Source organism: Aspergillus pseudodeflectus (genome assembly GCF_044049435.1).
Source record: "Aspergillus pseudodeflectus strain CBS 756.74 chromosome Unknown BJX68scaffold_57, whole genome shotgun sequence".
NCBI classification, from domain to species: Eukaryota; Fungi; Ascomycota; class Eurotiomycetes; order Eurotiales; family Aspergillaceae; genus Aspergillus; species Aspergillus pseudodeflectus.
The window spans coordinates 136,418-161,054 of NW_027263833.1; the positions used below are offsets into that span (position 1 = coordinate 136,418).

General features: G+C 52.0%; 7 protein-coding genes across 7 annotated transcripts; 2 read left to right on the forward strand and 5 right to left on the reverse strand.

The window, feature by feature from the left end:
• Positions 1 to 8: 8 nt before the first annotated feature.
• Positions 9 to 3,440, reverse strand: BJX68DRAFT_245557 (putative C6 transcription factor (War1)). Its single transcript, XM_071041514.1, has 5 exons — positions 3,203 to 3,440; positions 3,030 to 3,107; positions 1,737 to 2,940; positions 867 to 1,689; positions 9 to 810 (listed from the first exon to the last, which is right to left on the reverse strand). Exons 2-5 carry the CDS (start codon positions 3,091 to 3,093, stop codon positions 244 to 246), a joined length of 2,658 nt encoding a protein of 885 aa, XP_070894608.1. The 5' UTR covers positions 3,094 to 3,107; positions 3,203 to 3,440; the 3' UTR covers positions 9 to 243.
• Positions 3,441 to 3,471: 31 nt separating this feature from the next.
• Positions 3,472 to 5,770, reverse strand: BJX68DRAFT_172705 (phosphatidylinositol-3-phosphate-binding ubiquitin-protein ligase). The gene is made up of 2 exons (XM_071037075.1): positions 4,553 to 5,770; positions 3,472 to 4,494 (listed from the first exon to the last, which is right to left on the reverse strand). The coding sequence occupies exons 1-2, from the start codon at positions 5,441 to 5,443 to the stop codon at positions 3,862 to 3,864; spliced, it is 1,524 nt and encodes a 507-aa protein (XP_070894609.1). The 5' UTR covers positions 5,444 to 5,770; the 3' UTR covers positions 3,472 to 3,861.
• Positions 5,771 to 6,028: 258 nt separating this feature from the next.
• On the forward strand, positions 6,029 to 6,537 carry BJX68DRAFT_172769 (uncharacterized protein). The gene has a single exon (XM_071037076.1). It carries the CDS (start codon positions 6,141 to 6,143, stop codon positions 6,462 to 6,464), a length of 324 nt encoding a protein of 107 aa, XP_070894610.1. The 5' UTR covers positions 6,029 to 6,140; the 3' UTR covers positions 6,465 to 6,537.
• On the reverse strand, positions 6,232 to 10,629 carry BJX68DRAFT_245562 (uncharacterized protein). Its single transcript, XM_071041515.1, has 2 exons — positions 9,473 to 10,629; positions 6,232 to 9,401 (listed from the first exon to the last, which is right to left on the reverse strand). The coding sequence occupies exons 1-2, from the start codon at positions 10,063 to 10,065 to the stop codon at positions 6,611 to 6,613; spliced, it is 3,384 nt and encodes a 1,127-aa protein (XP_070894611.1). The 5' UTR covers positions 10,066 to 10,629; the 3' UTR covers positions 6,232 to 6,610.
• A 4,025-nt stretch (positions 10,630 to 14,654) lies between these two features.
• BJX68DRAFT_258111 (uncharacterized protein) lies at positions 14,655 to 20,136 on the forward strand (the record flags this gene model as incomplete). Its single annotated transcript, XM_071043468.1, has 6 exons — positions 14,655 to 17,355; positions 17,409 to 17,658; positions 17,705 to 18,051; positions 18,492 to 18,505; positions 18,564 to 19,557; positions 19,859 to 20,136. 6 exons carry the CDS (start codon positions 14,655 to 14,657, stop codon positions 20,134 to 20,136), a joined length of 4,584 nt encoding a protein of 1,527 aa, XP_070894612.1.
• A 660-nt stretch (positions 20,137 to 20,796) lies between these two features.
• BJX68DRAFT_271148 (uncharacterized protein) lies at positions 20,797 to 21,553 on the reverse strand (the record flags this gene model as incomplete). The annotated part of the gene is made up of 3 exons (XM_071046884.1): positions 20,797 to 20,893; positions 20,975 to 21,300; positions 21,395 to 21,553. The coding sequence occupies 3 exons, from the start codon at positions 21,551 to 21,553 to the stop codon at positions 20,797 to 20,799; spliced, it is 582 nt and encodes a 193-aa protein (XP_070894613.1).
• Positions 21,554 to 22,500: 947 nt separating this feature from the next.
• BJX68DRAFT_172859 (FAD-binding oxidoreductase) lies at positions 22,501 to 24,622 on the reverse strand. Its single transcript, XM_071037077.1, has 7 exons — positions 23,954 to 24,622; positions 23,797 to 23,910; positions 23,665 to 23,747; positions 23,370 to 23,621; positions 23,295 to 23,323; positions 23,056 to 23,251; positions 22,501 to 23,002 (listed from the first exon to the last, which is right to left on the reverse strand). The coding sequence occupies exons 1-7, from the start codon at positions 24,453 to 24,455 to the stop codon at positions 22,679 to 22,681; spliced, it is 1,500 nt and encodes a 499-aa protein (XP_070894614.1). The 5' UTR covers positions 24,456 to 24,622; the 3' UTR covers positions 22,501 to 22,678.
• Between the last annotated feature and the right edge of the window lie 15 nt (positions 24,623 to 24,637).

Sequence of the window (24,637 nt, forward strand, 5' to 3'; positions counted from 1 at the left end):
TAGAGAAATACGCCTCGCTCACCCTCAGCTGTAGATCCAGATAACAGAAAACTTGAAAACTCAATGAGACCAGCTCAATAAGCGGAGATGTATTTGGTAACAGTTTTTCTCGCGTCCGCTGTTCAAGATGGACGCGTATACAAGGGCCTATAGTTCTAGACAAAGCTATAGGCCGAAAATACTATCGTTACACTCATAGAGAGGAGATTATGTATATATCATTATATATCAACCAACCCCCCCTCAAAAGAACCCTGTCCCTTCAGGCGGGACGGGGAAATTCGACACGCCATCGCCCAACCACTCATAAAACGCGAAGAGGTTCGGATCCGTATAATTCATCTGGATACCGAACTCGGGAGCGAACACGCCGGGGGTCGAGGGCATCATCATCCCACCGCCGCCGGATGTACTCCCGGTGAGATCTGGGTAGCCCGGCGCGGGTGCGGAGGCGGGTTGGTTCTGGTTTGGGGAAGCGGTTGTGCCGAAGGGGGATGTTGCTGTTGTTGTTGGGTAGAATTGGCGTTGGGAGGCGTAGGGGGTCCAGGAGTCGGTAGTTTTTGGGTCGGAGGAGGTTGTTGTGGCGGGTGGTGGGCAGGCGGAGGGGTTGATTCCGATGCAGGGTGGGAGGGACTGGATGAGGTCTGAGGGCGATTGGTGTTGTTGGGAGACGTTTGGGTCTGTGGGGTACCCGGCGTGTGAGTATGAATGTTGTTGTTGCTGTGAGGATTGGTTCTTAGGATCGTTTGTGGCGACTGCGCTGAGGACGTGGAGTGGAGTGGGGCCGGCTGCATTCGTGGCCTGGTTTTGCTGTTGTGGATCAGTACATTGAATGGAAAGCTACAAGTAGTAAGTGTGTTCCGTACCTGGCCCGTGGCTGCTTTGAGCGCCGTGACCACATCTCCCTTTGTAGAAGTCTCAAGGGAATCCTTCAGCACCCCATGCTGGTCTTTGCGCGACTTGAACCAATCCCTCAGCATAGACAAGACTGTAGAAAACTTGGCTGGAGTGACTCCGCCTGAAAGACTCCCTGCAGCTGTGTAGTGGGCGATCACCTTATCTAGGTAGCAGTCGACTTGCAGGTTGTTGGGCTCTATCACCTGCCCGATATAAGAACCCGGTGCTGTCACGATTGAGTAGAGCTTGATCAAGGCGACGATAGCAAAAGCCGTCCGCGCCAGGCTTACTGTAGGTATGTTAATAAGCTCCCTGACGGGGACGGAGCAGATTGCATCGATGGATCGGTGGATAGATGAGAGCGTGGAGCTGAGAGCGCTTATACGAGCCGTCATATGAGGACTACCAATGTCTACCTCTGTCTCTTTTCCGTACTCATCTGGGTTTTCCAGAGCCATTGAATGTTCATGAAGGTAGACGTTGACGATGGCTTCCGCTTGTATCATGAGAGCTGTGTTGTGGTTATTGAAAGCCTCTGTCTTCCATTGTTCCAGCTGTCGCTCGAACGCCTTCAGGGTGAATTGGGAATGCGGTTCGTAGAATGACTGAACACCGAGATCATCCAGAAAGAATCTTGCACTGATTTCTTCAATGATGCGCGCCAGCTTGGCCCAGTGTATGACGTACTTGTCAGAAGGTAGGGCATCGGGTGAGTTTTCCAGAATTTCAACACATTCATCCATATATGGAAGCCATCGTACCAGAATTGGGCGTCTCAAAGCGCTCGAAGTCCTAATCAGGTTAGATAATGCATGTCTCACATAGCGGCCAAAACTTACTGAACAGAAATAAAATAACAGCCAAGCCAGGTACGTCTCGACTCTGGAGAATCAGGATCCGCAGTGGGTGAGTTCTTGATCACTTCACGGAGAAGATTGAACGGTTTCAGCTTCCCTGAAGCTTTCCGATTCATCCCTATGTCCATACCCACAGCCACAGCCAGTTGTGCTAGCTGATAAAACTTGATCTCTTCAAAGTTCTCGGGTGGAGTGTAGAACAAGCACGACACAATAAGGGCTTGCACGAGATCAAGCGACTTTTCGCCTTTCACAATCACCCGCTCCGCAACGGTCTTGTACAGCTCCTGAAGTAGCGGAGTCTGCGCGCTTGGCTCAAACCGGCCGATGGAAACAGCAACGATGGCATGGAACAAAATAGGTTTCTCCTTCCGGATCTCGTTCATTAGTGTCCCAGGCGGGAAGACCACCAGAGGGATTTGACCCGCCATATGATCCACGTAGCGTGTAAACGAGTCCTGGGCGAGCGCATGGCTTACAAGACCTCTCTCTATGATATCAGGACCCTTGTTGGTCTCTCTGCTGCTGCCAGGTGTTGCGGCAGAAAACGAAGAAGTTTGCCACTGTCTGGCACCGGCATCGTGTGTTTGCTCCGCGGCCGGGCTGGGGTTGCTAGCTTGTGATGGCGTCGAAAGGCTGGCGGTTTCCCGCGAGTCCCTGATTTCTCCGCTGAAATTCCGCTTGCTCCCCTGACTCGTCGGCGTGGGTAGAGAGCGGTTCGTCGCAGTCTGCCCTGAAACCAACCACCGCCGTCCGACATGGTCATCTCGCGAAGTTGTAGGTTGCGCATTGCTATTCGACGGCAGAAGGGCATCAACCTGCTTCGAAGTCTGTAGCGTCGCCGTCAAAGCATCGATTTTGCGCTCCAACTCCGCAACCCGGCTATCCGTCTTCTTCTGTCGCTTCCGCGTGGGCTGTGTGACGATGCATGACCTCCCAGCTTTGGCACACCGCTTGCACGGGTCCTCGGGGTTGTTGAGGTCGGGCTCGCAGCGGACTTTGAGCTGTCGGCAGGCTTCACAGGCGCGTGGCCGTTTCAAATCGGAGTATGGATCATTCGGGTCGGCGGAATCGAGATGCGGGGAGGTATGGAGGGGGTTCTGTGACTCGTACGGGTTCGGAACGACGGTCGAGGAGGGCTGCGGACGCGCGGACTGAGAAGGGGGCTGCTCTGGATAATCGGAGACTTTATGCCGTAAAAGGCGAACATTAGCTTACTGTGCTTTGTGGAGCTACGGGGGGAGGAATCCCGGGAGTAATGATGGCGTTGCTTACCAGATTCCGCGGTGTCCGAAGAGCTGTGCTCCCTCCCAGCGTGCAGTCGTGGATCAATCTCCATCGATTGCGGGGACTCTAACATAGTGGGTGGCGGATGTCAGCTTCACCATCGTCGCGACGAGGCGGTAGCAGGGGGCCAAAGGTAAGCTTCGAAGGGGAGTTTAGCATACCAAGCTGTCATCAGCGAGTCCCCAAGCAATTAATAATCTCTCTGCGGTGGGCTGGTCGAGGCGTCGCTGCTTCAGCCAAGGGCACGGTATTTTTGGGTCCCGATCACCGACCGTGTGGAGGATCCGATAAAACAGGGCCCTGTCGATGAAAAGGGAGGGAAAATCGAAGAATCTTGCTTTAAATCATGACATCTTCTATTATCGACGGACTCTAGGCCCTTAGATGAAAAATCAGCAGGAAGAAACGAGGTTGAGTCAGTACACGAAGGACCTGAAAGTCGAGATGGAGCTTCGCCGCAACCAGCCAATCAAACGCTCTGGCCCCAGGCTATCTGCCTACGAAGAAGGCTTAGAGCATCATCTAGATGAGTATCTACTAGGTCTTCCTTATTGAATTCGAATTTATCACTAACTTTGAGCATAGTGAAAACCATCAGATACCAGAATATGCCACGCCCATGTGAAACAAACGCCAACGCATACAAGTCAGGGGGTGTCTGAAGTGGTCAAAAACAAACGCCGGCTAGAACGTAGAGGGGGGATCATATATACTCCAACTAGCCAATAGACGAGGGGGAGAGTGATGCTTAGGATGGACAGTGCGCGGATAAGGACGAAACACGAATGCGGGCGGGAAACAGGGAGCGCCAACGGGTGTTCTAAGAGGTCTTGTGCACAGGGCACTCTTTCTTTCGCTCAAACCACTCCACGATACACCTCTTGTGGAATTTGCATAAGCACTCGAGGCGCACCAGGGACTGACCCACTTCGTACTCTTCCATACAGATGGTGCACTCTTGCTCTGTACCATCCTGTCCGATGCAATCTTTCTCCGTCGCCGTAAAGGCCAGCATTCGAACGGGAACAGGAGATGGGGAGACCGGGCTCCCACTCGCGGGCCGTCCGTGGTTCTCAATGCAACCTCGAATGTGTGCTTCTCGGGCGTCTTCGTTCCCGTTTACCCCAATAGGGGGGAGTGGATTGTCGCATATCGGGCAGGCATCGCATTCGTCCACAGGCCGGGAAGGTCGCGAGTGTGAGCCCCGCGACACACGAGGGACGCTCATTGACGACCCCGACGGCTCGGGGTGAGAGCCTGACACTGCTCCGTAGGGATAATGGAATGAGTGTCTACCTGGGTTCAGAGGAGGCATGCGAGAACTCGACATTGAACCATAGCTTATTGGCCGTCCTTGAAGGGACGGAGCGTGCGGACCACCGAACCCAGTAAAGGCAGGGTAGTCGCTTGATCCCACAGTCCTACGAGTGGGCCTAGATGTGAAAACGTCGGGCTGAATTGACAGATTGTAAGCGTCCGATCGGGATCACGGGAGTGAATACAAAACTTACAATTGGGGTAAACGGGTGCTGTCTCGATGGATTTGACATTGAATGATACGACCGATGCCGCACCCATCCTGCACCGGATCCCAGCTCACCAGGCGCTCGTACAGGAGGGTATCCATGAGGCGGTTCAGGATTCGGATCGGGGACACAGGGATTACAGAGCCTCACTTCTTCGCCACCTCCAAGAGCTGGATTGAAAGCCACTGGCGATTGTGTCGGTTCGTCTCCCTCTAGACTAATCATCTGCGTTGCTCGGTGGGCTAGCGCAGAGGCGCTCGGGTGGATAGCAGTCGGCGGATGAACGATGTACTGCCTCGGAATCGTAATCCTATGGGGAGAACATGACGCACATACGACGCGGCCACACTTCCGGCAATGATGTTTTCTGTACCAAAAGCTAAACGCCGCCCCGCAAATTGGGCATTCCGTCACCTCCGAGTCCGGTTGCCATCGCGGCCGTGTAGAATCAGCACCATACTGACTATCCCTGCGCGATAAGGAGCTCCGTCGGCGGTCGAGCGTCGGCGGTTCCGGGGGTGATGAGGATATATCGATGGCGGTTTCGTAGGAGGAACCGGGTCTGGGAGTTTCCGGCTGCAACTGAGATGATGAACTTTGGATAGGCCTGCTATCCATTTCCGCTCTGCTGCTGCTGCTTGACACTATTGCCGAGGGTCTAACATACCTCGTCCCAGCAGCAACCTCCGGATTGACTAGTCTTCTCTTCCGATCAGGTCCAGAAACTGTAGACCTCCTTCTTTCAAGTCGTGGGTCTGATACAGGGCCAGCCTCGCGTCTCCTCAAATTGTCCGAGCTCGCATGGAATCTGAAGCCGGGGCTAGGGTTCGTATGTGGGCGGTTGGCGGAGTGTGCGGAATCCGAGAACGACGACATAAAACTAGGTGAATGGTTCAAGGTAGAGCTCAAGGATGAGGTTCTTCCTCGCGGGGAGATCAATCTCCGTCGCTTGCAAACCGGATGGTCATTGACTGGGCGGCGCGGCGGTTCCAGGGTTGAGGGAAGGTCGGACAGAAGCGCTGGCAGCGGATAATCGCAACAACGGTAGAGAGGCAAGAAAGAGAGGTAGGGCGGGGACTTAGGACCGGTACGAGGGAGAAAGATGAGAGGGATAAGAATAATTGAGGGGGAGGTCGTCGTTGCGTTGGTTGTCGAGCCGATAAGAGGAGTTGGACCAGGCGGGATAGATAGTCTCGTGACAGTCACCCAGCGACCGCGAGACCAGAGAAACACCACGCTAGAAAGAGGAAACCGAAAGGAACAAGATGATGCGAGGCAGAAGTTGAGCAGGGCAATAAAGGCAGATTGCAGGTCGGACAGAAGACGCTGGAAGCAACACAGGGCCTGAAACAGCCTGAGGTGCCTGGTCTTATCACCGCCACTGCACTGTGCCCGAAAATTCGCCGCGGGGCCTAGTCAAAGAAAACAAACCAAAGAGTTGCCTGCGCGAAGTCGGGAAATCTGAGGGATGATATGGCAAAACTACCGACTGCTTCTCCGAGAAATGTAGTAATGTGAGAACCTGACCCTCTCAGCTCCTCAGGTCACTCAGTGCCAGTTTCTGGATGATTGGATGCGCCCGACCTCGCGGAGCCTCAGCCTTATCTCTTTCCCGTCCACCTTGCCCGTCCTTCAACTTGTACCGTTGCTGCTTACTTGCATATATCCCGCGTGCATAAGCCTCGTGATGCTCCCACCCCATTACTCTGCTCTTTCATCTGAATTCTTTAGTGTGGCAGAAAGAAATAGCCACGTCATCCCAGGGATAGCATTAGAAATATTATATTTCTCATACGAATATACGAGAGGCAGCTTCGAACATATACACTCAGCACATAAAGACATACACGCCACGAGGATCGATTACAGCAGGAGACTGGGATATCGCTTCTTTTGAGGAAAAAAGACAAGGAGATTCGTCACATGGATATCAACACATAGATGAAGGAATATGGAAATCCAATACGCTGCCAAATCAACATACATATCAAAAGGAAACGCCTCAAGTGCGTATCATGTGTACCATGAGGGTGCTTGGAGGAATCATGTACGGCTTCCTTCACGGGAGAGTTCATTCACAAGCTCTGCGGCACTTTCCGTGAACGATGGCTCATCAGTAAGAGGCTGGTGGATATTGTCTCGCGTACGGTGCTGGGCAACATAGCCCACACTTGAGGGGCGCTCGATGCGGGATCGGCCTGTTCTCTCGTTCGCCTGTGGGTGGCTGGATGCCGTCGATGCGCTAGTAGAAACAAGTGAATGATTCCGATCCCGGGAGGGAGAGCTGTTCGCGCTGAATGGCAATCGGGCAGTTCCGCTGGACTGTCCAGGAAGGCTCAGGGAGGTGTTGGGGCTTTCATGCTGTTCTTTTGGGGGAGTGCTCTGAGATCCACGTCTTTTGCTTGAACGTGGTGGTGGCGTCTTTGGGACCGGCGGGAGTGTTGTAGTGCTTCGGCGAGATCCTACGCGGCTCGGAAGCTCGATCGTGCCGCCGGAATCAATGGCAGGCAAGCTAATCTCGGTCTCCCCTGGCTGATTGTCATCGCTGCGGTCTGAATCCTGCTGCGGGCGATCTTCAGCCTCAGCGGTTGCCTGGTTGCCAGGTTCATCCGAGTACGGCTCATTGAATTCTTCGCCAGCAGGAGGAAGCCTTTGTGGAGGAGCCCTGGCGCTTCGAACAACCTCAAATCCTTTGCCCTTTTCTTTCGTTTTGCCACGAAGTAGATTACGGAAGAATCCGGTGGCAGACGAGACCGGCCCAGTAGGATCTGCAGGACCCGTCTTGAGTTTTCGTGTGCCCGTGTGTGAAAGCGGAGGGCCCCGGACACGATAGTAGAAATCCACTTCTCGCACCGCGTAATCTTTTCTCGACTTCCTTGGGTCGTCAAGATCCAGGTCGTCTTTCGGTGCGGGGATATACGCCGGGATAGGCGTCCCCCTCCTAGATACCGAGGGCCCTTCGATAATGTCATCATCTGCGTCCGCGAAATTGATATCTCGATAAAGATTGGACGAGCGGCGCCTGCCGGAATCATCTGAATAGCCTCGTTCCGACATCCTCTTACGGGGTCGGGGTGGTCGATAATAAGGATCTTGTGGTTGTATGGAGAAAACTGGACCAATTTTGGGTGAATTGCTTCCTGTGGTATGGTAACCAGACCCTTGGAACCCGCCCGGGGTAGTTGGTGTATAAAGACCAGCGCTGTTGGCTCGACTATGAGATCTATCATACGCGCTTCCAAATTCATAGATTCCACTGCCCTTGCTTTCGCTTGCCGTTGCTCGGTTCAATAGCAAGGCCGAGCTGCCTGAGAGGCTCCTAGGCCGGGACCCGTCGAACTGAGACGAGAGACGGTCATCGGTATGCGCCAGCATAGCTGCATCGGATGCCATGCTTTGTCGGGTGACGACATCTCGTCTTGGAAGGCGCCGTGACAGTTGGCGCATACCGAAAACTTTGACAAGACCACCACGCGTAGCGCCGGCCTCATTGCCGCCCGCCCCAAGGAGATGGGCCACAACTTCAATTAGCGTCTGCAGAGCATTTAGGAAGAATCCAAAAACCAAGACCAGGCCATGGAGTAATAGGATCACATAGCCAATCCAAGCTCGGGCGGCTTGCGAAACTCCGAGGGAAGGAACGAAGACGATGCTCAGCAGTATTGTCAGGAATCGTATGAGCGAGAAACATATGTGATATAGATTCATAGAGGATGGAGAGGTGAAGGGGCGGAAGGCAAGAATGGTAAGAACCGACACCACCTCGCATATTGCCAGGACGACAATCTGGGCAATTCCCGATGTTTGGAGTGCGCCAATCGCAACACCGCGGGTGAAAGAGATGAAGATTGGGATGGAAGCATATGAAGCCGCATCATCACAGAAAGTGTTGTACAACGGGCCATACAAGAGCACGGTTGGTAAATCGTCGAAAAGGCAGGAAACCGGATTTGTTGTAATGATCAAACGAACAATCCAAATGGAGAAGCATATTAATATGAATATGACAACACCGGCCAGGCCCACACTGTATGCTGGGGACTCGCCGGCGACAATTAGTTGAAAAAATGAAAGCGAGATTAGCGGCAAGAAGAAGAAGTTATAGACAATTCGGATAACATTGCCGATAGTGAAAGGCATGTTTTTGGCTCGGAGGTCCTCTTCCGGAACATTTGCCAGTTCACGGTAAACCCAGCGGAACGCAAATGCTAGCTGGATCAAAAGCGTGACGATGCCCAGGATAGACAGCAGCCAAACCATCGCTGCCGGCCAGACATCGCGTGCTCCATCCATGCCGACGTATTTTTCTAATCTGTCCAACCCCCGTGAACCGTTCACGGCGTATACACCGTCTACCACGGGGTTCTGTTCAGATCCAAAGAAGCTCTGGTTGAACATGAGAGACGACCAAGCAGCCTGACTGACTACTGGCTGGTAATAACCAGGGTAGTTCAGAGACAGTGCACCGGTAAGAACGATGAACTGTATATACTGAAGGCAGTCTCCAAAGCCTGGAGTCACCAGCCGCAAAACGTCTTCGTCGCGGCCATAATTGCTGGTCCATCTAAACGGATCTGTGGTCCCCCATGGACTATACATTGCAGCGGAAACTGTCGCCAATCCCACCAGAATGAGAATCGCGAGGGGAACGTAGGCTAGAGCACCCTTGACGGTTGAGCCTAGATCAGGCGTTATGCTGAGAGATATGCAACCAAGTCTATCTGCGGCTGCGTCGCCGGATATAACTTTAAGAGTAGTGTAGAGAGAGGAGAAACGGTAGGAAGAGACCATATCATGGCGAATTGAGAAAGCCCGCAGCGTGGTAAGATCGGACCTAAGCATAAATAAGTTAGCCCAACTTCGAGTCTAGCTAGGAACACCGAAGTGAGACGTCAAGAGACTCACGTATTGGCATCAAAAACCGGCCCCAACGGACAATCCCCTTGAGTAACTGAATCGCAGAAGCGGGAGGCCTCCGAATAAGGCTTAAAGCTGACGACCTGAATAGAGGCTATGAGAGTCGAGTAATTGTTATTAGCAACGTCTAGGTCCTCAATTTTTCCAGTCGTTGAATTGCTATCGTTCCATTGGGGATCGCTAGGAGCCGGGTAGTCCGCGCTTCTGTCCGCAGTTCCAGTCACGTTTCCATAAACTGTGACATCGAGAGGATACAGTGGATCCGACAGGTCGAAGTTGACGGACACATTGAGCGGAACAAACTGCAGTTGTTGCGGGTTCGAGTCAACAATGGTCTTGGCCAAACAATTGTCGAATTCCAGCAGAGCCGCATGGGCCGAGGACAGAAAAGTCAGGAGTACCGCCAGAAGGCATGCTACCCCGTTTCCGAACGGGGCAGCTTTCCGTGGCCGTCGCCGAAAGGTACTGTGCCATTTTCGATGTCGTTGATGAGACCGTCCGAAGGGTTGCTCTGATCGGGGTGGTTGGGGTAGAGCGACAGGCCATTTATCGAGTCGCCTGGGGTCGCGATCCAGAACCATCGTGATCTTGTCTATATGGGATGACCCCCTTGGGGAGGTCAGCCCTGTCGAAAGGTTTCAATCCACGTTGCCCGGGCCAAGAGTCTTCCACTGTTCGAGTTTTGATCCACGACGGCTGCCTGATAAGCTCGTATCCGCAATCCTCAGGCGGCGACCCAAAACCAACACCTGGAAAAAAATTCCCAAGCCACTGTCCAATTCGAAATAATTCTCTTCGGGGGATCGAGGTCAAAGGTTGTTGACGCCCTCTTCCAGATCTCGGGGGAGGTAGGGAGGCGCAGCAGGTATTGTTTTCGAAAACGGTGGGGAGAGGCTCGGTCGGCGGCAGGATAAACACCGGGCGCTGGTGCAGGAAAGCTGGAGCAGCTTCACATCTAGACGCGCTAGATTGGAGCCCTGAGAGACATTATTGGTAAGGGAAACTGGTCGAAAAAAGTTGGATGGGAGAGTTGGAATGCGAAAACTGGGCGGAGGATGCTGCGCAGCATGTTTGCTCACTTTGCTGGTGCCGACTGGGGCGGTGATGTCCAGCCAGTCTTCTAATCTTGGAAACGCTAACCAGTTTGGGCCGGCACACATCAACGCCGTGGACCTAAATATATATGAGCCTCCTCTTCCCAGGCCTCTCAATTGAACCCACTCGTGTCTCAGTTCTCAAAAACCTTGCTGATCCGGATGCGCTTGTTTCCATCTTGTTCCTCGGTCTTCGAACCAGCAGTCAGCCAGCCAGCCACCGAGCTATCCTACCTCTGGCTTGACCGACGGCCGAGAACTTCCAGATATTGTCCGATGCCTCGATCTCGAACCAGTGAGCTGTCATTCGATACCCCGCTTCAACCATCCGAGAAATTGCCAAGTTTCAGCCCAGGTGACTCAGTATTATATTAGCCCAAGAGGATTTGAATACTAAGCATCTCGTGATGCGCTACCGGATCAACGGTAATTCGAGCCCTGTGGTATATGCTTGGTGATCAGTGGAATCAACAATACCCCTAATATTTGAGCGTCGGGCTTGGAGTACGGAGAAAGAATAATAAGACTCCATACTCATACCAAGATCTCCAGGCGTCCCAACGTGGATCGTCCCTCATCTGGAAAAGATCGAGTACCTCGTTCAGTAATAAGCTCAGTCGTGGTTGGATTCCACCTCAGCCATTGTTTCAGAACAGCTCCCACCAGTCGTGCTGGGCGACAGTCCTGGTCCAATTGCTATTACTCATAGGACCACGGCGACGTAAGGATAAGAAAGGCGTTCCCATGCAGGAGGACGAATACGAGGCACATTGCATATTCGAGCAAGGCTCGCGCACTCAAGTGTAAACCTGGATATATATATCTCGGACCCGTGCTTCGCTATCGTGACCGAAGTAGAAAGCGTCCGACTGTCTTGAGTAAAATGAGATGAGTACTTCCATAATTCAATCCGAACATGATTCACGTATATTTGCGAGGTTAAGCAACGATATATATCAAATTGATACCGAACAGCCTCATTTAGGCATTGTACTCCAATCCCATATTGGCCAAAACAGCCGCCAAGATATCAGATGAGCACAAAAGACGCTCGATTGTACATCATTTTTACGAGGCACTTGGAGATGTATTATTCGTCTTGTCTGCATAGAGAGTGCTCCAGCAGGATTTTGATCAAACCATAAAATGACCGCGTAGGGTTGTAGATGTATCCTACTGACATGTGGAGGCCTCATTTTGTTCGACGATCTAGGATCATCGGAAAAGGCAGCGACGTCATAAGACATCCACTCCAAGCGCACAAGTTTCCTCGTTCTTTATTTTTGAGGTGTCTATACAATATTAAACTAATTGCTGCTCGCCACCAATCATCAAAATTGTGACAACCGCAGCGATCGCCAGGTGGGTTCTCGCACGCAGTACGGAGTACGTACTCACTACTCCATACTACTCCAGACTCCAGAGGAAGATAAATAACGCATGATTCTTCTCAGGCTCGTGCAGATATTGAGATGCTCCACAGTAACAGGGGCTCTGGGTAGATGAATAACAATGTAAGCTACCGACGCATGCTTGTGCTGGTGAAGTATGTGCCCGGGATCGATGGATTAGGGAAGCCGAGGTTCTTGGCCAGCACCATGCTTTTTCTGACTCCAGAGGAGGAGACTATCGCGGAGCTGTACATGAGTATAATAATCCTGGCCGATTCATTCATATTAAGGCGTCCAGGACTTCAGGTCCGGGCACCCAAACGGGTGCTACTTTTGTTGCACCTGCATTCCGGCTGAGCGCTATGTCAAATTGTTCTTGGTTGACGTTCGACTCAGCCTTTTTGTGGCTGAGAGACATGAGAGCATCTCTACTCTCTGCTCAGCGGATGAACATCGTTCCTCGACCTTTTGATGATAGGTTCCTGCGTGCTCGAAAATCTAACAGTGTAGACTTGCGCAGCTTGGGTTGATTCAGGCTGAGCATTGCCCTCCCCATGTGACGTACCGAGCAGCCCTGATGATACGCCTTGTCAGCTATTTCGAAGTTGTGATGTGAACTCTATGATTGCCCCTGTTCTGTCAAGTGTCAACATTCTTTCCAAGATGTGGCTGAGTTCTTCCACTCTCAGCCAATACGCCTGTGGCGCAACAATGTCTTGAAGAGCTTTGAAATTGCACAGCCTTCATCATCACCCCTGAGAAACTGAGACTCGGAGAAAGGAGAAGATATGGTTCGGTTCATGGAAAACCCACATGAGAGCCAAGGTTCGACGAGGGCTAGCGAGGCCCACTGGGCAGGCGCGTCTGCCTGAAAAAGGATGAAGAAAGGGACGACGTTGTCTGAGACGGGGCATCGACCAGTTTCAGAGTGACGGGAGGGCTTGACTTGTGGACGCCGCCCAATGGATCGCACAGACGGGCTGTGGCAGTGGGGTGATTCCTTTCATTGATAATTGGTCGAGAGACTGTCTGATCTGTTCCTAAGATAACTGTTTTGGCGCTAATGCACAGGGGTTTCATTTGTTCTTTGGGTCCCTCTCACGAGTCCACGTCAGTTTCAGCCTTTCTGCGCGCGAGGTGATACCGAGTTCTCTCGGAAAATTCCAACGTTGTTTGCCTCACCGTTTTGCGGCTTCTCCAGCAATTGAGGTACCAGAGGACGCCGTTAATGTGGACGTTGCTAGATAAAACAACCAACAGGAATATGCGGGGTGAATCGCCGTTGGCGGGCGTCAGTTCATCTGCTGAAACCGCTTAGCGCTTCCGGTCAGTGGTCAGCCTTCCGAGGCTTTTCACTTCGAATCCGTCGCATTTTACAGAGAACTAGCGGCGACGAAATTGAAGACTCCAACAGTGAAATTGCATCAATCACAGGAGCTTGAAAGGAGACACTTTTATATTTAGGCTCTCCGAGATTAATAAAACAAAGGGCGTTATGTCTGAGGTATTATTATTGCAGGAAGATGCACATTCAATTAGACCACGTGACATGATGAGCACTCGAGTTTTGAGCGGATAACCTGCGAATTGAGGTTTGAAAACAATCAAAGGCACAAGACCTGACAGCAGCGTTGTGCCTAGCGAAGCCCATAAAGAGGAGAACGAGGTTTGGTGGTTGTAAGGTGGCGTTTGAGACTTGAGGAATCCTTGGGCGGTTGACTTCCGGACCAAAGCGCCCTCGGTCGGGGGAGAGGCTTCGTCGCACGGGCTTGTCGTCTCCATTCCACCTCTTTCGCCCACCTACTTTCCTGGGGATTCTTCCCATCCTCCTCTTGAACGTCGTTCTCTTCGATTGCTATCTTTTATTACTTATCTCGACAGGGGCGCACTGTTACTTGTTCAAATCCAGGCGAGTTCACGGCTGCTGGCTCAGCTCAGGCAAATCCTTCGTTCTTGTCCACCAAGTACTCTCGTGGATCCCCACCGGGCTCTTCGACTGTCCCTCATTCGAATCTGGGGAGTTTGTTTATCAGCTTAGTCGCTTTTCAGGTACCTCCTAAAACCCGCCCTCTCCCCTTTGAGCTTGCGCAAATGCCCCCTTCTTCGCAAACTTCCCGTCCGTCCTCTTGTTCCTGAATGGTCATTGAATAATTGGTCGCGGTAGATCGCTCGTCCCTGACTCCACACCAGACAACGCGCAGCAATCACTCCTGCTGGAAGCACGACTTTACCTCTTGCGAAGAGTTAAGAACACTGCGCGGCCTTGGAGCTTATCCTCCACTACTAGTCCATTTCCTTCCTTTCCTTCGCAGTCCTGCAGCCCAAAGCCAGCCTTCCGCTCATACAGCTAACGCTAGGGGTTTCGATATCCCGATAATAACTCTCTCTGCCGCTCTCCCCACCTCCCTCCCTGTTGGCCGACGCTGCTTACACTACGTCGTTCCTCGCCATCGACGAGTCCTCGTTCTTACCAAGTACCCATATTCGACACTCATCCAAAGCCAACGCGTCCTATACAGCCGTTCAATACTTTCGCTCTACAGTGTTATTGAGCGGGCAGGATTCCGAAGAGGGCCAAGAAACTCTGTGAGGGGTCTTGCTGCCTTATCTCCTGCGCACACCTGCGATGCGCTATAGCGGTTTCAACACCATTTGACAAATAAATTCACTTTGATCTCAGCCACCATGTCTACGGAAGATCATTTTTCATACAGGGGCACTGAGCGGAAGCCGACAGTCAAAAAGCCCCATTGGAGGGATAAGCTGTTTTCGAGGGACAAGCCCAAGTTTACTGCGGACCAGCAGGTGGCGGATTTCCTGGGTCCTGTTCGCTCCATGTCCGTCTCCCATGGACGCCATACGGCAGCTCCGCCGCAAAGGGACTTGCAAGCACCACCTCCCCGCCTGGATATACCCCGCCAGTGGCCGTCTTCACAAGAACCTACAAACCTATCACCGGTCTCCAACCCGTCTCCAGCTACTGACTCTTACCCCCCAGTCAATATCCCGAAAATGCCCACAAAGCCACGGAAGAACAAAGGGTTGAGGGTCAAGTTCGCCGACGGGGCACCTGATTGTATTGGAGAAGGTGGGGACGAATCCGAGGCACCTACGATAGAGATATCGCGCAACCGGACTCGTAGCCATAGCCAGAGCTCGAGTCGGCTTAATGATAGTGACAGCGCTCAGGTTGCATCTCCTCACCTTCGACTAGACACTTCTTTCAGCGAGCGAGACCGTACCAAAGCAGGTGGTGATCCGTCAAACCGGACACCGCTGCTCGTACAAAGTGCCCAAGATTCAGATTTCTTGATGACTCTAAGTCTCGGTGAAAGCGGCTCTCGATTATCTTTCAGAGCGTCTCCTGGATCAGATTCACTCGCTCAGCGAGTACGCGCAAAGATGGAGGTTGAAGAAGGCCGTGCCCTGCAACACAGGTACACGGAACCGACTTCACCTTCGAACGAGAGGAGCCCGGAGAGCCCAAGTTCAATGTATGACACTCCCCCTATCTCGGAACCGGAACCTGCTGCTCCACCGAGTCCGCTTCGCACCCCTCCGAGCCCTCAGTTGACGCGCACCACCACCGACGATTTTGTTCCATCTGGCTTAGCGCCTGGCGGTAATATGCGAACAATGTCGCCTCCGAAACCGCAACCAGCGAACGATGCTGTTAGTGATGATTTACTCCGCCCATCTAGTCAGGGTGCACGCAGTAAATCTACCAGCCCTCAACCACCCAAGTACTCGCTACGCTCTATCGCGAGTCAATTCGGCGAGACGGCGTTTGCCGAGTTCAAGGAATATGCAGCACAATACGACGCTCTTATACAAATTTCGGCCGAAAGTGTCAAACCGCTCATGGAAACTTCCCTTGCGGAATGGGTGAGGGCCGCGGTTTGGTGGTTCATGCGCGGAAAGAAGCGCTTGGAGGCGTATGCGCGCTCAAGGCCGTCTAGCTCTGGCGCGCGACCAAACTCACGCCCGTCTTCAGCAGGGAGCGCAAAGCAAGCTGTGATTGATCTCGCAAAGGCATTGTGGATCCTTGAGAACATCGTTCCCCAGCATGGGGATCTGACTCGGTACGGCGCAATGAGCATCGACGCGCTTATTGCCGTGGTCAGTACAACTGGTGACAAACAACTCGAGGACCTCCTCGGAGTCCATCAATCAGTAATGAGCCACCTTCGATCACTCTCCGTCTCGATCAAGCGAAACAATATCCTTTTGGACATTCCTCCTGATGCTGAGGCTGACACGAGTGTTTGGGTCAGATACCCCTTCTTCGCCCCTGATGTGTCAGCTGTTCTTTCCGGAGCCACATCACGATCTATGTTGCTGGACAACTCCGGAAAAGGACCGACCTTTGTACAGACGATGCCTCTTGGTGACACCAGCCGCTACTTTAGCTATGGAAGTATGTTTGTTGAGGTTTCCGTGAGCTCAAGCGAGGACGACGGACAGCAGTTTTCTATGCCTTGCGCCTTATCAATCATTCGCGACCGTGTTGACTGGTATGTCTTCGCGGCTATTACGAGCCAGAGCGATTTGGTCAATGTTATGATTCAGTCCGATAAAAAAAAGGGACCAACATGGGATCAAGTTGATTGGCAGGTCCGGTCGCATTCCATGAGGGTCAAGCTACCCCGAGGCTTTGAGCTAGATGTCATGTTCAAGGAAGATGATTTCAAGATGCTCTGGAATATCGTTCAATATACCCTCAAGACAGAAGCAAGTTTGCAGCCAGAGGCTGGTGAATCTGTGGTTTATGAATGCACATTAAAGCAGTTCCAGTACATGGACCCGGGTACTCCAAAAGCTTTCCCCGCAGAGCCCATTGAGCGATGTCGTCTACGGCTGTTTGAGCGCTCTGTCACAGTCACAGAGGGCACCGGCACTAGAAGCGCACATCGAGGCTTCCGAATCACCATCTTAACAACACCAAAAGTAAAGACCCTTAGCAGCGTACGCCATCTTTTGGGTCATGGAGCCCCTATCGTCTTTGGCCTGCTGCGAGGCGAGAACGGCGCACCGGCGCTTGTTCTCAAAGTGACGGAGGATGGTCGAACGCGGTCTATGCTAATGACATTCCAAGAAGTCCGGGAACGGACGACCCTTCACTCACTGCTCCTTGCCATGTTGCCTAAACAGAGGGAACAGAAGGTGATCGACGTTCCAATCCGGGCATACACCATTGAACAACCATTTGATCGATCGTCCGGCCAACCACCTAAACAGCACCTCCAGTTCCCTGCAGGAACCGTAAGTGTTATTGACCAAGAGCATGACTTTGTCGACCATGGATATGGGCCCACTATCCTCTCGGAACATCTGCGAGCCTTCGTCGCTTCTGATTGGGGTTCCGTGACCGACCGCCTTAACCTTGGTAGGTTACCAACTCACCTGGAATCCATGGACAAGGTTACTGACAAACTATAGGACCTGGGGAGCTTAGACTAGGCTTGGATGTCAATAACCGGACAGGACTCAGCTTGTACAGACCAGTGCAGCAAGATCTGACTGTCTCAGCTGCCGAGAACCTGATCACTCCGGAAATGCCTGAAAAGCTAACGGAGTTCCTTCAAACGGCCATGGTTAAACCAATGGTTCGCAAATTTGATTTTGCGTCCTTGAAAGGTCTACATGATTTCGAGAGAGCTGTCACAGGATTCAAAGTGCTCTTTGATAGGTACGCCGTAGTTTCTCTGACTTCTGAACGCATACTAATCATGTAGTGTCGCTTCTTCATTCATGATTTCCCGCCGCCGAATGGTGGTTCCGATCACAAAGAAATGGGAGTCGACCATGGCTCGGATTCAGATTGTTCGCCAGGATAAGGTGGTGCAGCTACTTGCCTTCCTCAACGACTTTAGTCATGGAAGGTGTCTGAACTTTGTGCTGAAGAGTACCGACACTCTGGAGGGCTTCAACCGATCAGGGAAATTCTGTGTCCGCATCGTGGACGCCAAATTCGCCCTGCCCAAGACCGACGATGATCCAGCATCCGGCTTTGTCTGCTTGGACATGCCCGACTATCCCAGCGAGCATGACGATATCGCCATCGCATTTGACTCGGAAGCTGGTAAGTATCCAATGGATCATAATAAATCTGGCGCTAGACACTAATGGTCGTAGATCGGAGCAACTTCCAGGCGGCCGTTCCCGGGTCAATACGTGAACCATCTAGGATGGGCTCGCTGCGGCGGTAGACCACCATCACATTGTCTTCTCAGTCTTGGAGTCGACTCGGATACTCTGGTTTTCGTCACGCAATCAACCCACTCTTGACCCGCCCGAGTCACGTGTACCCCTCATTAACGAACCCGAACCCCTCTTCTCCCATTCCTCATCTTCCATTCTCCCCTCCGCTCGCAATGTTACCCACTGATCAGGAAATCGGCGCCTCAACGCGGTCTCTGCATGCAGATGATGCACTCAATGTCGTTGCAGACGTCGCCCCTCCACTGCACGTTGCGACTACTTTTCGCTACTCGGACGACCCGGACAAGTTGACGCCGATAGCCGACCTGAGCGGGGTGAGTCACCAACCAGATTGCTATCCCCTTACTGGCAGACACTAACCTGCACTCTTAGTACAATGACGAGGATAAAACGTCACACGTATATTCGCGCCTAACTGCTCCCAACTTTACCCGTTTCGAAACTGTTCTCTCAGCGCTTCTCAATGGCCAGGCTATTAGCTACTCTTCTGGACTGTCGGCATTTCATGCGGCCCTTACATTGTTGAACCCTCGTCGGATCTCGATCGGCAATGGCTACCATGGATGTCATGGAGTCATCGACTTGTTCAGCCGCCTGACCGGCATGCAAAAGTTGCCTCTGGATTGTCCCGCGGAAGAGTTGCAGGCTGGAGATGTTATTCACTTGGAAACTCCTGTGAACCCCGAGGGCACGTCGTTCAACATTGAGACCTACGCCAAAAAGGCGCACTCTCGAGGAGCGTACCTTATTGTCGATGGAACCTTTGCTCCACCTCCCCTTCAAGATCCCTTCCAATGGGGCGCGGATCTCGTGATGCATTCGGGATCCAAATACTTTGGCGGACACAGCGATGTCCTTTGTGGAGTGCTTGCGACACAGAACAAAGACTGGGCGCAACAACTATTTAAAGACAGAGTCTTCTTGGGAAGTGTAATGGGCAACATGGAGAGCTGGCTCGGAGTTCGGAGCTTGCGAACCCTGGAGGTTCGGGTGCAACGACTGAGCCAAAACGCGACGAATCTGGTATCGTGGCTTCACGACGCACTGCATGCGCCGAACGCGGCTCCGGGCAGCGACGAAGATGCGACTCAAAAGGCTCTCGAACAGGTTTTTCACTCGAGTCTACAGAAAGATGACGAGTCCTGGCTGTTGAAGCAGATGCCCAACGGGTTTGGGCCTGTCTTTTCTATCACGATGAAGGAGGAGGATTACGCTCGCAAACTCCCAAGCAAGCTCGCATTCTTCCAGCATGCTACTAGTCTCGGAGGTGTGGAGTCGCTGATTGAATGGCGGACGATGTCTGATAAGACTGTGGACCGTCGGTTGCTGCGGGTGAGCATTGGCCTGGAGAACTGGGAGGATCTTCGTCGGGATTTAGTGAATGCGTTCAGAGCGCTTGTTGAGGGTCGATAGATACCATGCAATTTCATCTCATTTAATCTCTAAATTCAACCAAACCGTATACAGTAAGTTAGAAATCGCATTGCTGGACCGTTGCGCTATCTAGATAAGGCCACTCTGCACCACAACCACTTTCCCCACTTCCCGCTATCTTCAACTCGAACGAACCTCGACCTCAGCAACGCAGCAAACAAACCAACCCTCATCCATCCTGTTCCCTCGCCTAAACCACAACCGGCTCAAAAGAGAAAAAAGAGGGAACATAGAAATGTCCCCAACATTCCAAATCCACTACTTCGCCAGTGCATCCACCTACACGGGGAAGAACACCGAACGCCTCCCCGCGCCGCTCCCACTCTCCTCTCTCTTCAACACACTCGAGGCGCTGTACCCGGGGATCAAAGAGAAGGTGCTCGCCAGTTGTAGTGTGAGTTTGGGAGATGAGTATGTTGATGTCGAAGGTGATGTTGAGGGGTCGGATGGGAGTGTAGTGATTGGGGAGGGGGATGAGGTCGCGATTATTCCGCCTGTTAGTTCGGGGTGATCGGGCGATTTCCAACTCGCTGAGGGTAAAATGGAAGGAGAGGGCGAATTGGGCGTATGCAGTGTTGGGGGAATGAAAGTATATAAGGGTGAGGTGAGTCTTGCGCTCTTCGGATATGACTGGAGACTGATCAGACTGCTAGGAGGCGCTTTAAATATGGACATATACCCACGGCTTTAGATTCTTACAATATCATCGCGTTGAAGTTTCTTTTTGACTCGGAATTTGAGCATCTTCCCTCGAACTTCGTTTGATTTATCCACACGGCTCGACGACTGTGTGACAGGGTGAGCCTCCCTAACACTGAAACACCTTCTCGCATCTATTCGATTTCCAAGTCTCGCTAGACCCTGAGATCTTGGTAAAGAAGAGATAGGATGGACAGCCGCAATCATGAGGAATGCGTTTTGATTTTGGTTGTGTAGATGTCTCACTAATTTATGATATAGATGTGCTGAAAATGTGCGAATCAGAGTATTAAGGCAAAACAGAACGAAGCCAAACCGAATGAGAATTAACAACAGAAGAGGGAAAACAAAGCTGAAGCAAAACAGAATCAACACAATCTGAGCCCCGTCACCCACAAGCGCCTCATTATCGCCCCCTTATCCGAATCATGCAGCCTGATTAGATCAAGAATGCTGATGCTAATTGACTTGATTAATCAACCTCCTTCGCATCACTGGAACCCCCAGCCCCAATCTTCTTCTGCTTCCACAAACACGCGCAGCAGATTCCAGAGAAGAAGAACATGATACTGCACGCAGATTAGCCTCCCTCCACGCATCACCACCCAACACCCCCTCAACGTGACAGAAACAAGAAAGAAGAAACTCACCACATAGCAATACTCAAACCCCAAACACTCTTGGCCTCCAAACAAACCCCCTTGCTCGTACCAACCCAGCTCCGATAATCCACCTCGCCATTCAGATTCCTCAGATACGAGCTCAGATGCGTCGCAAACGTGTACGCGCTCGAGATTTCGTTCCCGGACCCGATCTCCGCACACTCGAGGTAGGACAGCGGGCGGCCCATGATGACCGCGACGACAATGACGGCGATGAGGATGAGTGTGTCGAGGATACCTGAGGCGAGGAAGGGGAGGATGTCGTCGATGAAGAGGATTGTGGTTATTATTGTATAGATTACGGCGATGCAGGTCTGGACGCGGATTCGGATTAGTATACCCCGTGCATGCCAAAGAATCGCAATTGAGCTTGCGAATGTGTTCGAGGAGGAGGAGGAGAAAACATACAACAGTGATCGTCCCAATGAAGATCCCAGGCGGCTTCGCATCATAGCGCACGATCTCGGCGATGAAGTTCGCCGTGAGCCCGATGATGGCGATGAGCGAGCAAGCTTGGATTATGCGGGCGAGGAGGAATGTCGCTCCTAGAGCACCGTAGCGAGGCATTTTGCTGGATGGATTGAGATGGGCCTGAAATCTGATGGTGTATGTATGCAATGCAATATAAAGCGAAAAGAGAAGTAGGGAAAGTGCCGTTTGTAGTCGTCAGTAGCGTCGTGTCGTAATTGTATACCTCAGGTATGGCTATAGAGAAATCGAGTTAGGAACGATAGTGCAAGATGGAGATCCAATGCCAGCAGAGGATCCGGTCTCTTATATGCAGTCGCTTCCGTCTCAAGAGGAAGCAGAGTATGTATGAAGGAGCGTCGCCGTGTTAGAAGAAAACTCAAAAGAGGACCGAGAAGAAGACAAAGAAAAAAGAAGGAGAAACCTCCGCTATGCTATGAATGTTGATTGATGTTGTTGATGCACCCTGAAACTCTTCTTTGAATGGAGCGAGACACAATAACTCTTATATACACGGGCTCGAAAGTCTAGATGCTCACGACGAAGTCTAGGCCTTTCCATCTAGACACTCAATAAAACAAATCCCATTGCTCGGCGTAGGACGCTGCTACGATCATTCAAAGCGCCAGGATGGCCGTGAGACGGGGCCAAGATGGTGAGGCTGGATCTAGATTGCACGCAGCCTGACTTTGGTGGAGTGTAGTGGAGTGAGTCAGGCGCGGCGTCAAAGCTCCCCTTCCACAATTCCGATGAATAGCTATTAGATACAAGCGAGTAGCTAGCTAGAGCTCAATCCCTCGCGACAAAAATAGTGGAGATAAAATTGGCAGCTCATAGCGCTGTTCAGGGCTGAATCCAGTCCAGTCCCCGCCCCGGCGCTTAGGCGCTGCGTGCGGCGTGCGCTCTCAGCCAACACCCACACGAGCTTATTCGGATCTGACGCAGGGGCTCTACCGCAGGGCAGATTGTGGCTGGATGTCATTTTTCCTTATGAAACGCGGGTTTGGGTAGCTTGGAGCCAATGACAAGTTATAATAGCTCTGTGTCCTGGTTCTTGGGTCGATCGGCGGCGTATCCGGGTGGTCTATATTAAGCCGTGCAAAAGTACGGCGGTTTGCGATTTATTTACTCTAGGACGGGGCTTGGGAGCGAAGGGCTATAATTGTAAATGTCTGATCGCGACTATAGGTGTCAAAGCTATATACGGTCGGTTATATGATTCGTCTATCCAAGTCTGAAGCCGCCGCTGGTGCGCGTCTGGAAGAACTTCTCCGGGTCGTACGCCTTGCGCGCCTCAAGGGCGAGCTCTCGCGAGGCTGGGCTGATTCGTCCCCAGTAGTCCTGCGGGTAGTACGCGTCATTCATAAAGAGTGGCCGGTATACATCTGGTAGGACGCCCTGCTCGATGTACTCGGAAATCAAATTGTCGAATCCGCGATACAAATTCTTGTTGGCGTTGTCGATCTTGTTGTCGCTGGCGGAAAAGGCGTACGAAAAGTCGAGCTCGATGATGATGTAGTCTTGGTCTTCGGGGAAGTCGAGTAGATCCTATACGAGTTGAGTTGGAGTTACACAGTTGTATCTGCGGCTTGATGACTCACTCCTCCCTTGGCTTTGGCTTTGCTCGTAATGGCACGGGGCATTGGTTGCAGCGCTAGCGATCCGATGACGTTGGGAACCTCGAGCACTGTGTTGGTAATGTTGAACCAATGGTCGTAGTAGCTCTGCATCACGTCTGCGCCGACTTCCTTTGAGGGAAGAGGTGTCGTTTCGGTGGCAATCGTATAACGTTGGCCCCTGGTATTATTAGCTTCGTCCGTCTTTTTGATGGAGTACTTACTGAAGGATAAAGAAGTCGTTGTTTTTGAGCTGCTTTTGATTAGCATATTGTTGATAAACGATGCGCAGGACAAACCAAATCATAATACGTATCCCATGTCTTTGTGGTCTCAATCGGATGGAGGGCAGTAAAGTTGTCAAACACACCCTCGGGTGGCTCAGGTCCATCGTAAAATAGAAACATGATCCAGGTATTGAGCACCAAGGCATGTTCAGCTGTCACGATGACTGCGGCCTTATCGTCGGGATAGTACTCGGTAAAGTCGCGGACGGCTTGCAGGACTTCTTGTGTTTTGTCTGCAGTGAAGACGTAGTTTCCTCCCCAAACCTGCTCTCGTTAGAGCTATCGAATACACGAGCGATAGACAAACCTTTGAAATTGGGTGTGTCTCGAGCTTATACGAAGTCACGATGCCAAAGTTGTTTCCACCTCCCTTGAGAGCAGCAAAGAGGTCTAGTAATTAGTTAGGAAAACATTTTTTTTTTGGGATGATACGACATACTGGAATGTTGCTGAGCATTGGCATTGACAACACTACCATTTGCCAGGACGACCTCGAACTCGACAACGTTGTTCGCTGCCCAGCCATACTGGGAACTGAGAAAGCTCAAGCCACCTGCTCATGTCAGCTACATCCCACTCAATAGACTTTGACCTACCTCCGAGCATATACCCTCCGACCCCTACACCACCTAATCGGCCACCAACGATAGTGCGTCCACTGTTCACATTATCCAGAGCCTTTTGCGCCTCCTCCCAATCCAACCCAGGACCGACGAGCGCCGTCTGGTCGCCCGGATCATAGATCACCTGGTCAAGCCTCCTTGTAGAGATGAGGAGGCCATCTTGAATGCTGGCAAAGCCATTGTTGGGCATGTGGCCCCCGGATTTGACAGCAAAGAGATCATCCGTGTTGTGAAGCTCCTTGACGATAGCCGACATCTCGAGGGCGCTTGAGGGATAGGCAATGCATGTAGGTCGTAGGTCACCACATGCAACGGACCAATAGTTCTTCATTTCCAGGGTATAGTCAAGCGCAAATGGCCGTTCGATTTCCACACCCTGTGACTCGAGTGTAGAACAGATATCTGCAGCAACCAGGGGAATGGCCGCCAAAGCAAGCGCCATAGCGACTACGCGCCATCCTGAATGCCGTCCCATGACGAGATAAGACTGGAAGGAGGTAGAAATGCTCAGGAGATGCCTGCATAAGGGGCTGCGGACTTATACTCGGCGAGCGGCCACGCTCATTATATAGAGGAACCATGGGTCAAAATTGCGGAGAACACGGCGTCGCCACCCACGCCTTCAGGGGTTGCTTGTCTACATCTTGGAACAGCCCG

Coding starts and splice junctions, on each gene's coding strand:
- BJX68DRAFT_245557 (XM_071041514.1), bottom strand. CDS start 3,093: ATGGAGATTGATCCACGACTGCACGCTGGGAGGGAGCACAGCTCTTCG. Junction 2,941..3,029: donor TTCGGACACCGCGGAATCTG/GTAAGCAACGCC, acceptor TACGGCATAAAG/TCTCCGATTATCCAGAGCAG. Junction 811..866: donor TCAAAGCAGCCACGGGCCAG/GTACGGAACACA, acceptor GATCCACAACAG/CAAAACCAGGCCACGAATGC.
- BJX68DRAFT_172705 (XM_071037075.1), bottom strand. CDS start 5,443: ATGTCGTCGTTCTCGGATTCCGCACACTCCGCCAACCGCCCACATACG. Junction 4,495..4,552: donor AGCACCCGTTTACCCCAATT/GTAAGTTTTGTA, acceptor CTGTCAATTCAG/CCCGACGTTTTCACATCTAG.
- BJX68DRAFT_172769 (XM_071037076.1), top strand. CDS start 6,141: ATGCGCCCGACCTCGCGGAGCCTCAGCCTTATCTCTTTCCCGTCCACC.
- BJX68DRAFT_245562 (XM_071041515.1), bottom strand. CDS start 10,065: ATGGTTCTGGATCGCGACCCCAGGCGACTCGATAAATGGCCTGTCGCT. Junction 9,402..9,472: donor CCGGTTTTTGATGCCAATAC/GTGAGTCTCTTG, acceptor ATTTATGCTTAG/GTCCGATCTTACCACGCTGC.
- BJX68DRAFT_172859 (XM_071037077.1), bottom strand. CDS start 24,455: ATGGGACGGCATTCAGGATGGCGCGTAGTCGCTATGGCGCTTGCTTTG. Junction 23,911..23,953: donor CGGAGGGTATATGCTCGGAG/GTAGGTCAAAGT, acceptor TGACATGAGCAG/GTGGCTTGAGCTTTCTCAGT. Junction 23,622..23,664: donor AGACACACCCAATTTCAAAG/GTTTGTCTATCG, acceptor TAACGAGAGCAG/GTTTGGGGAGGAAACTACGT.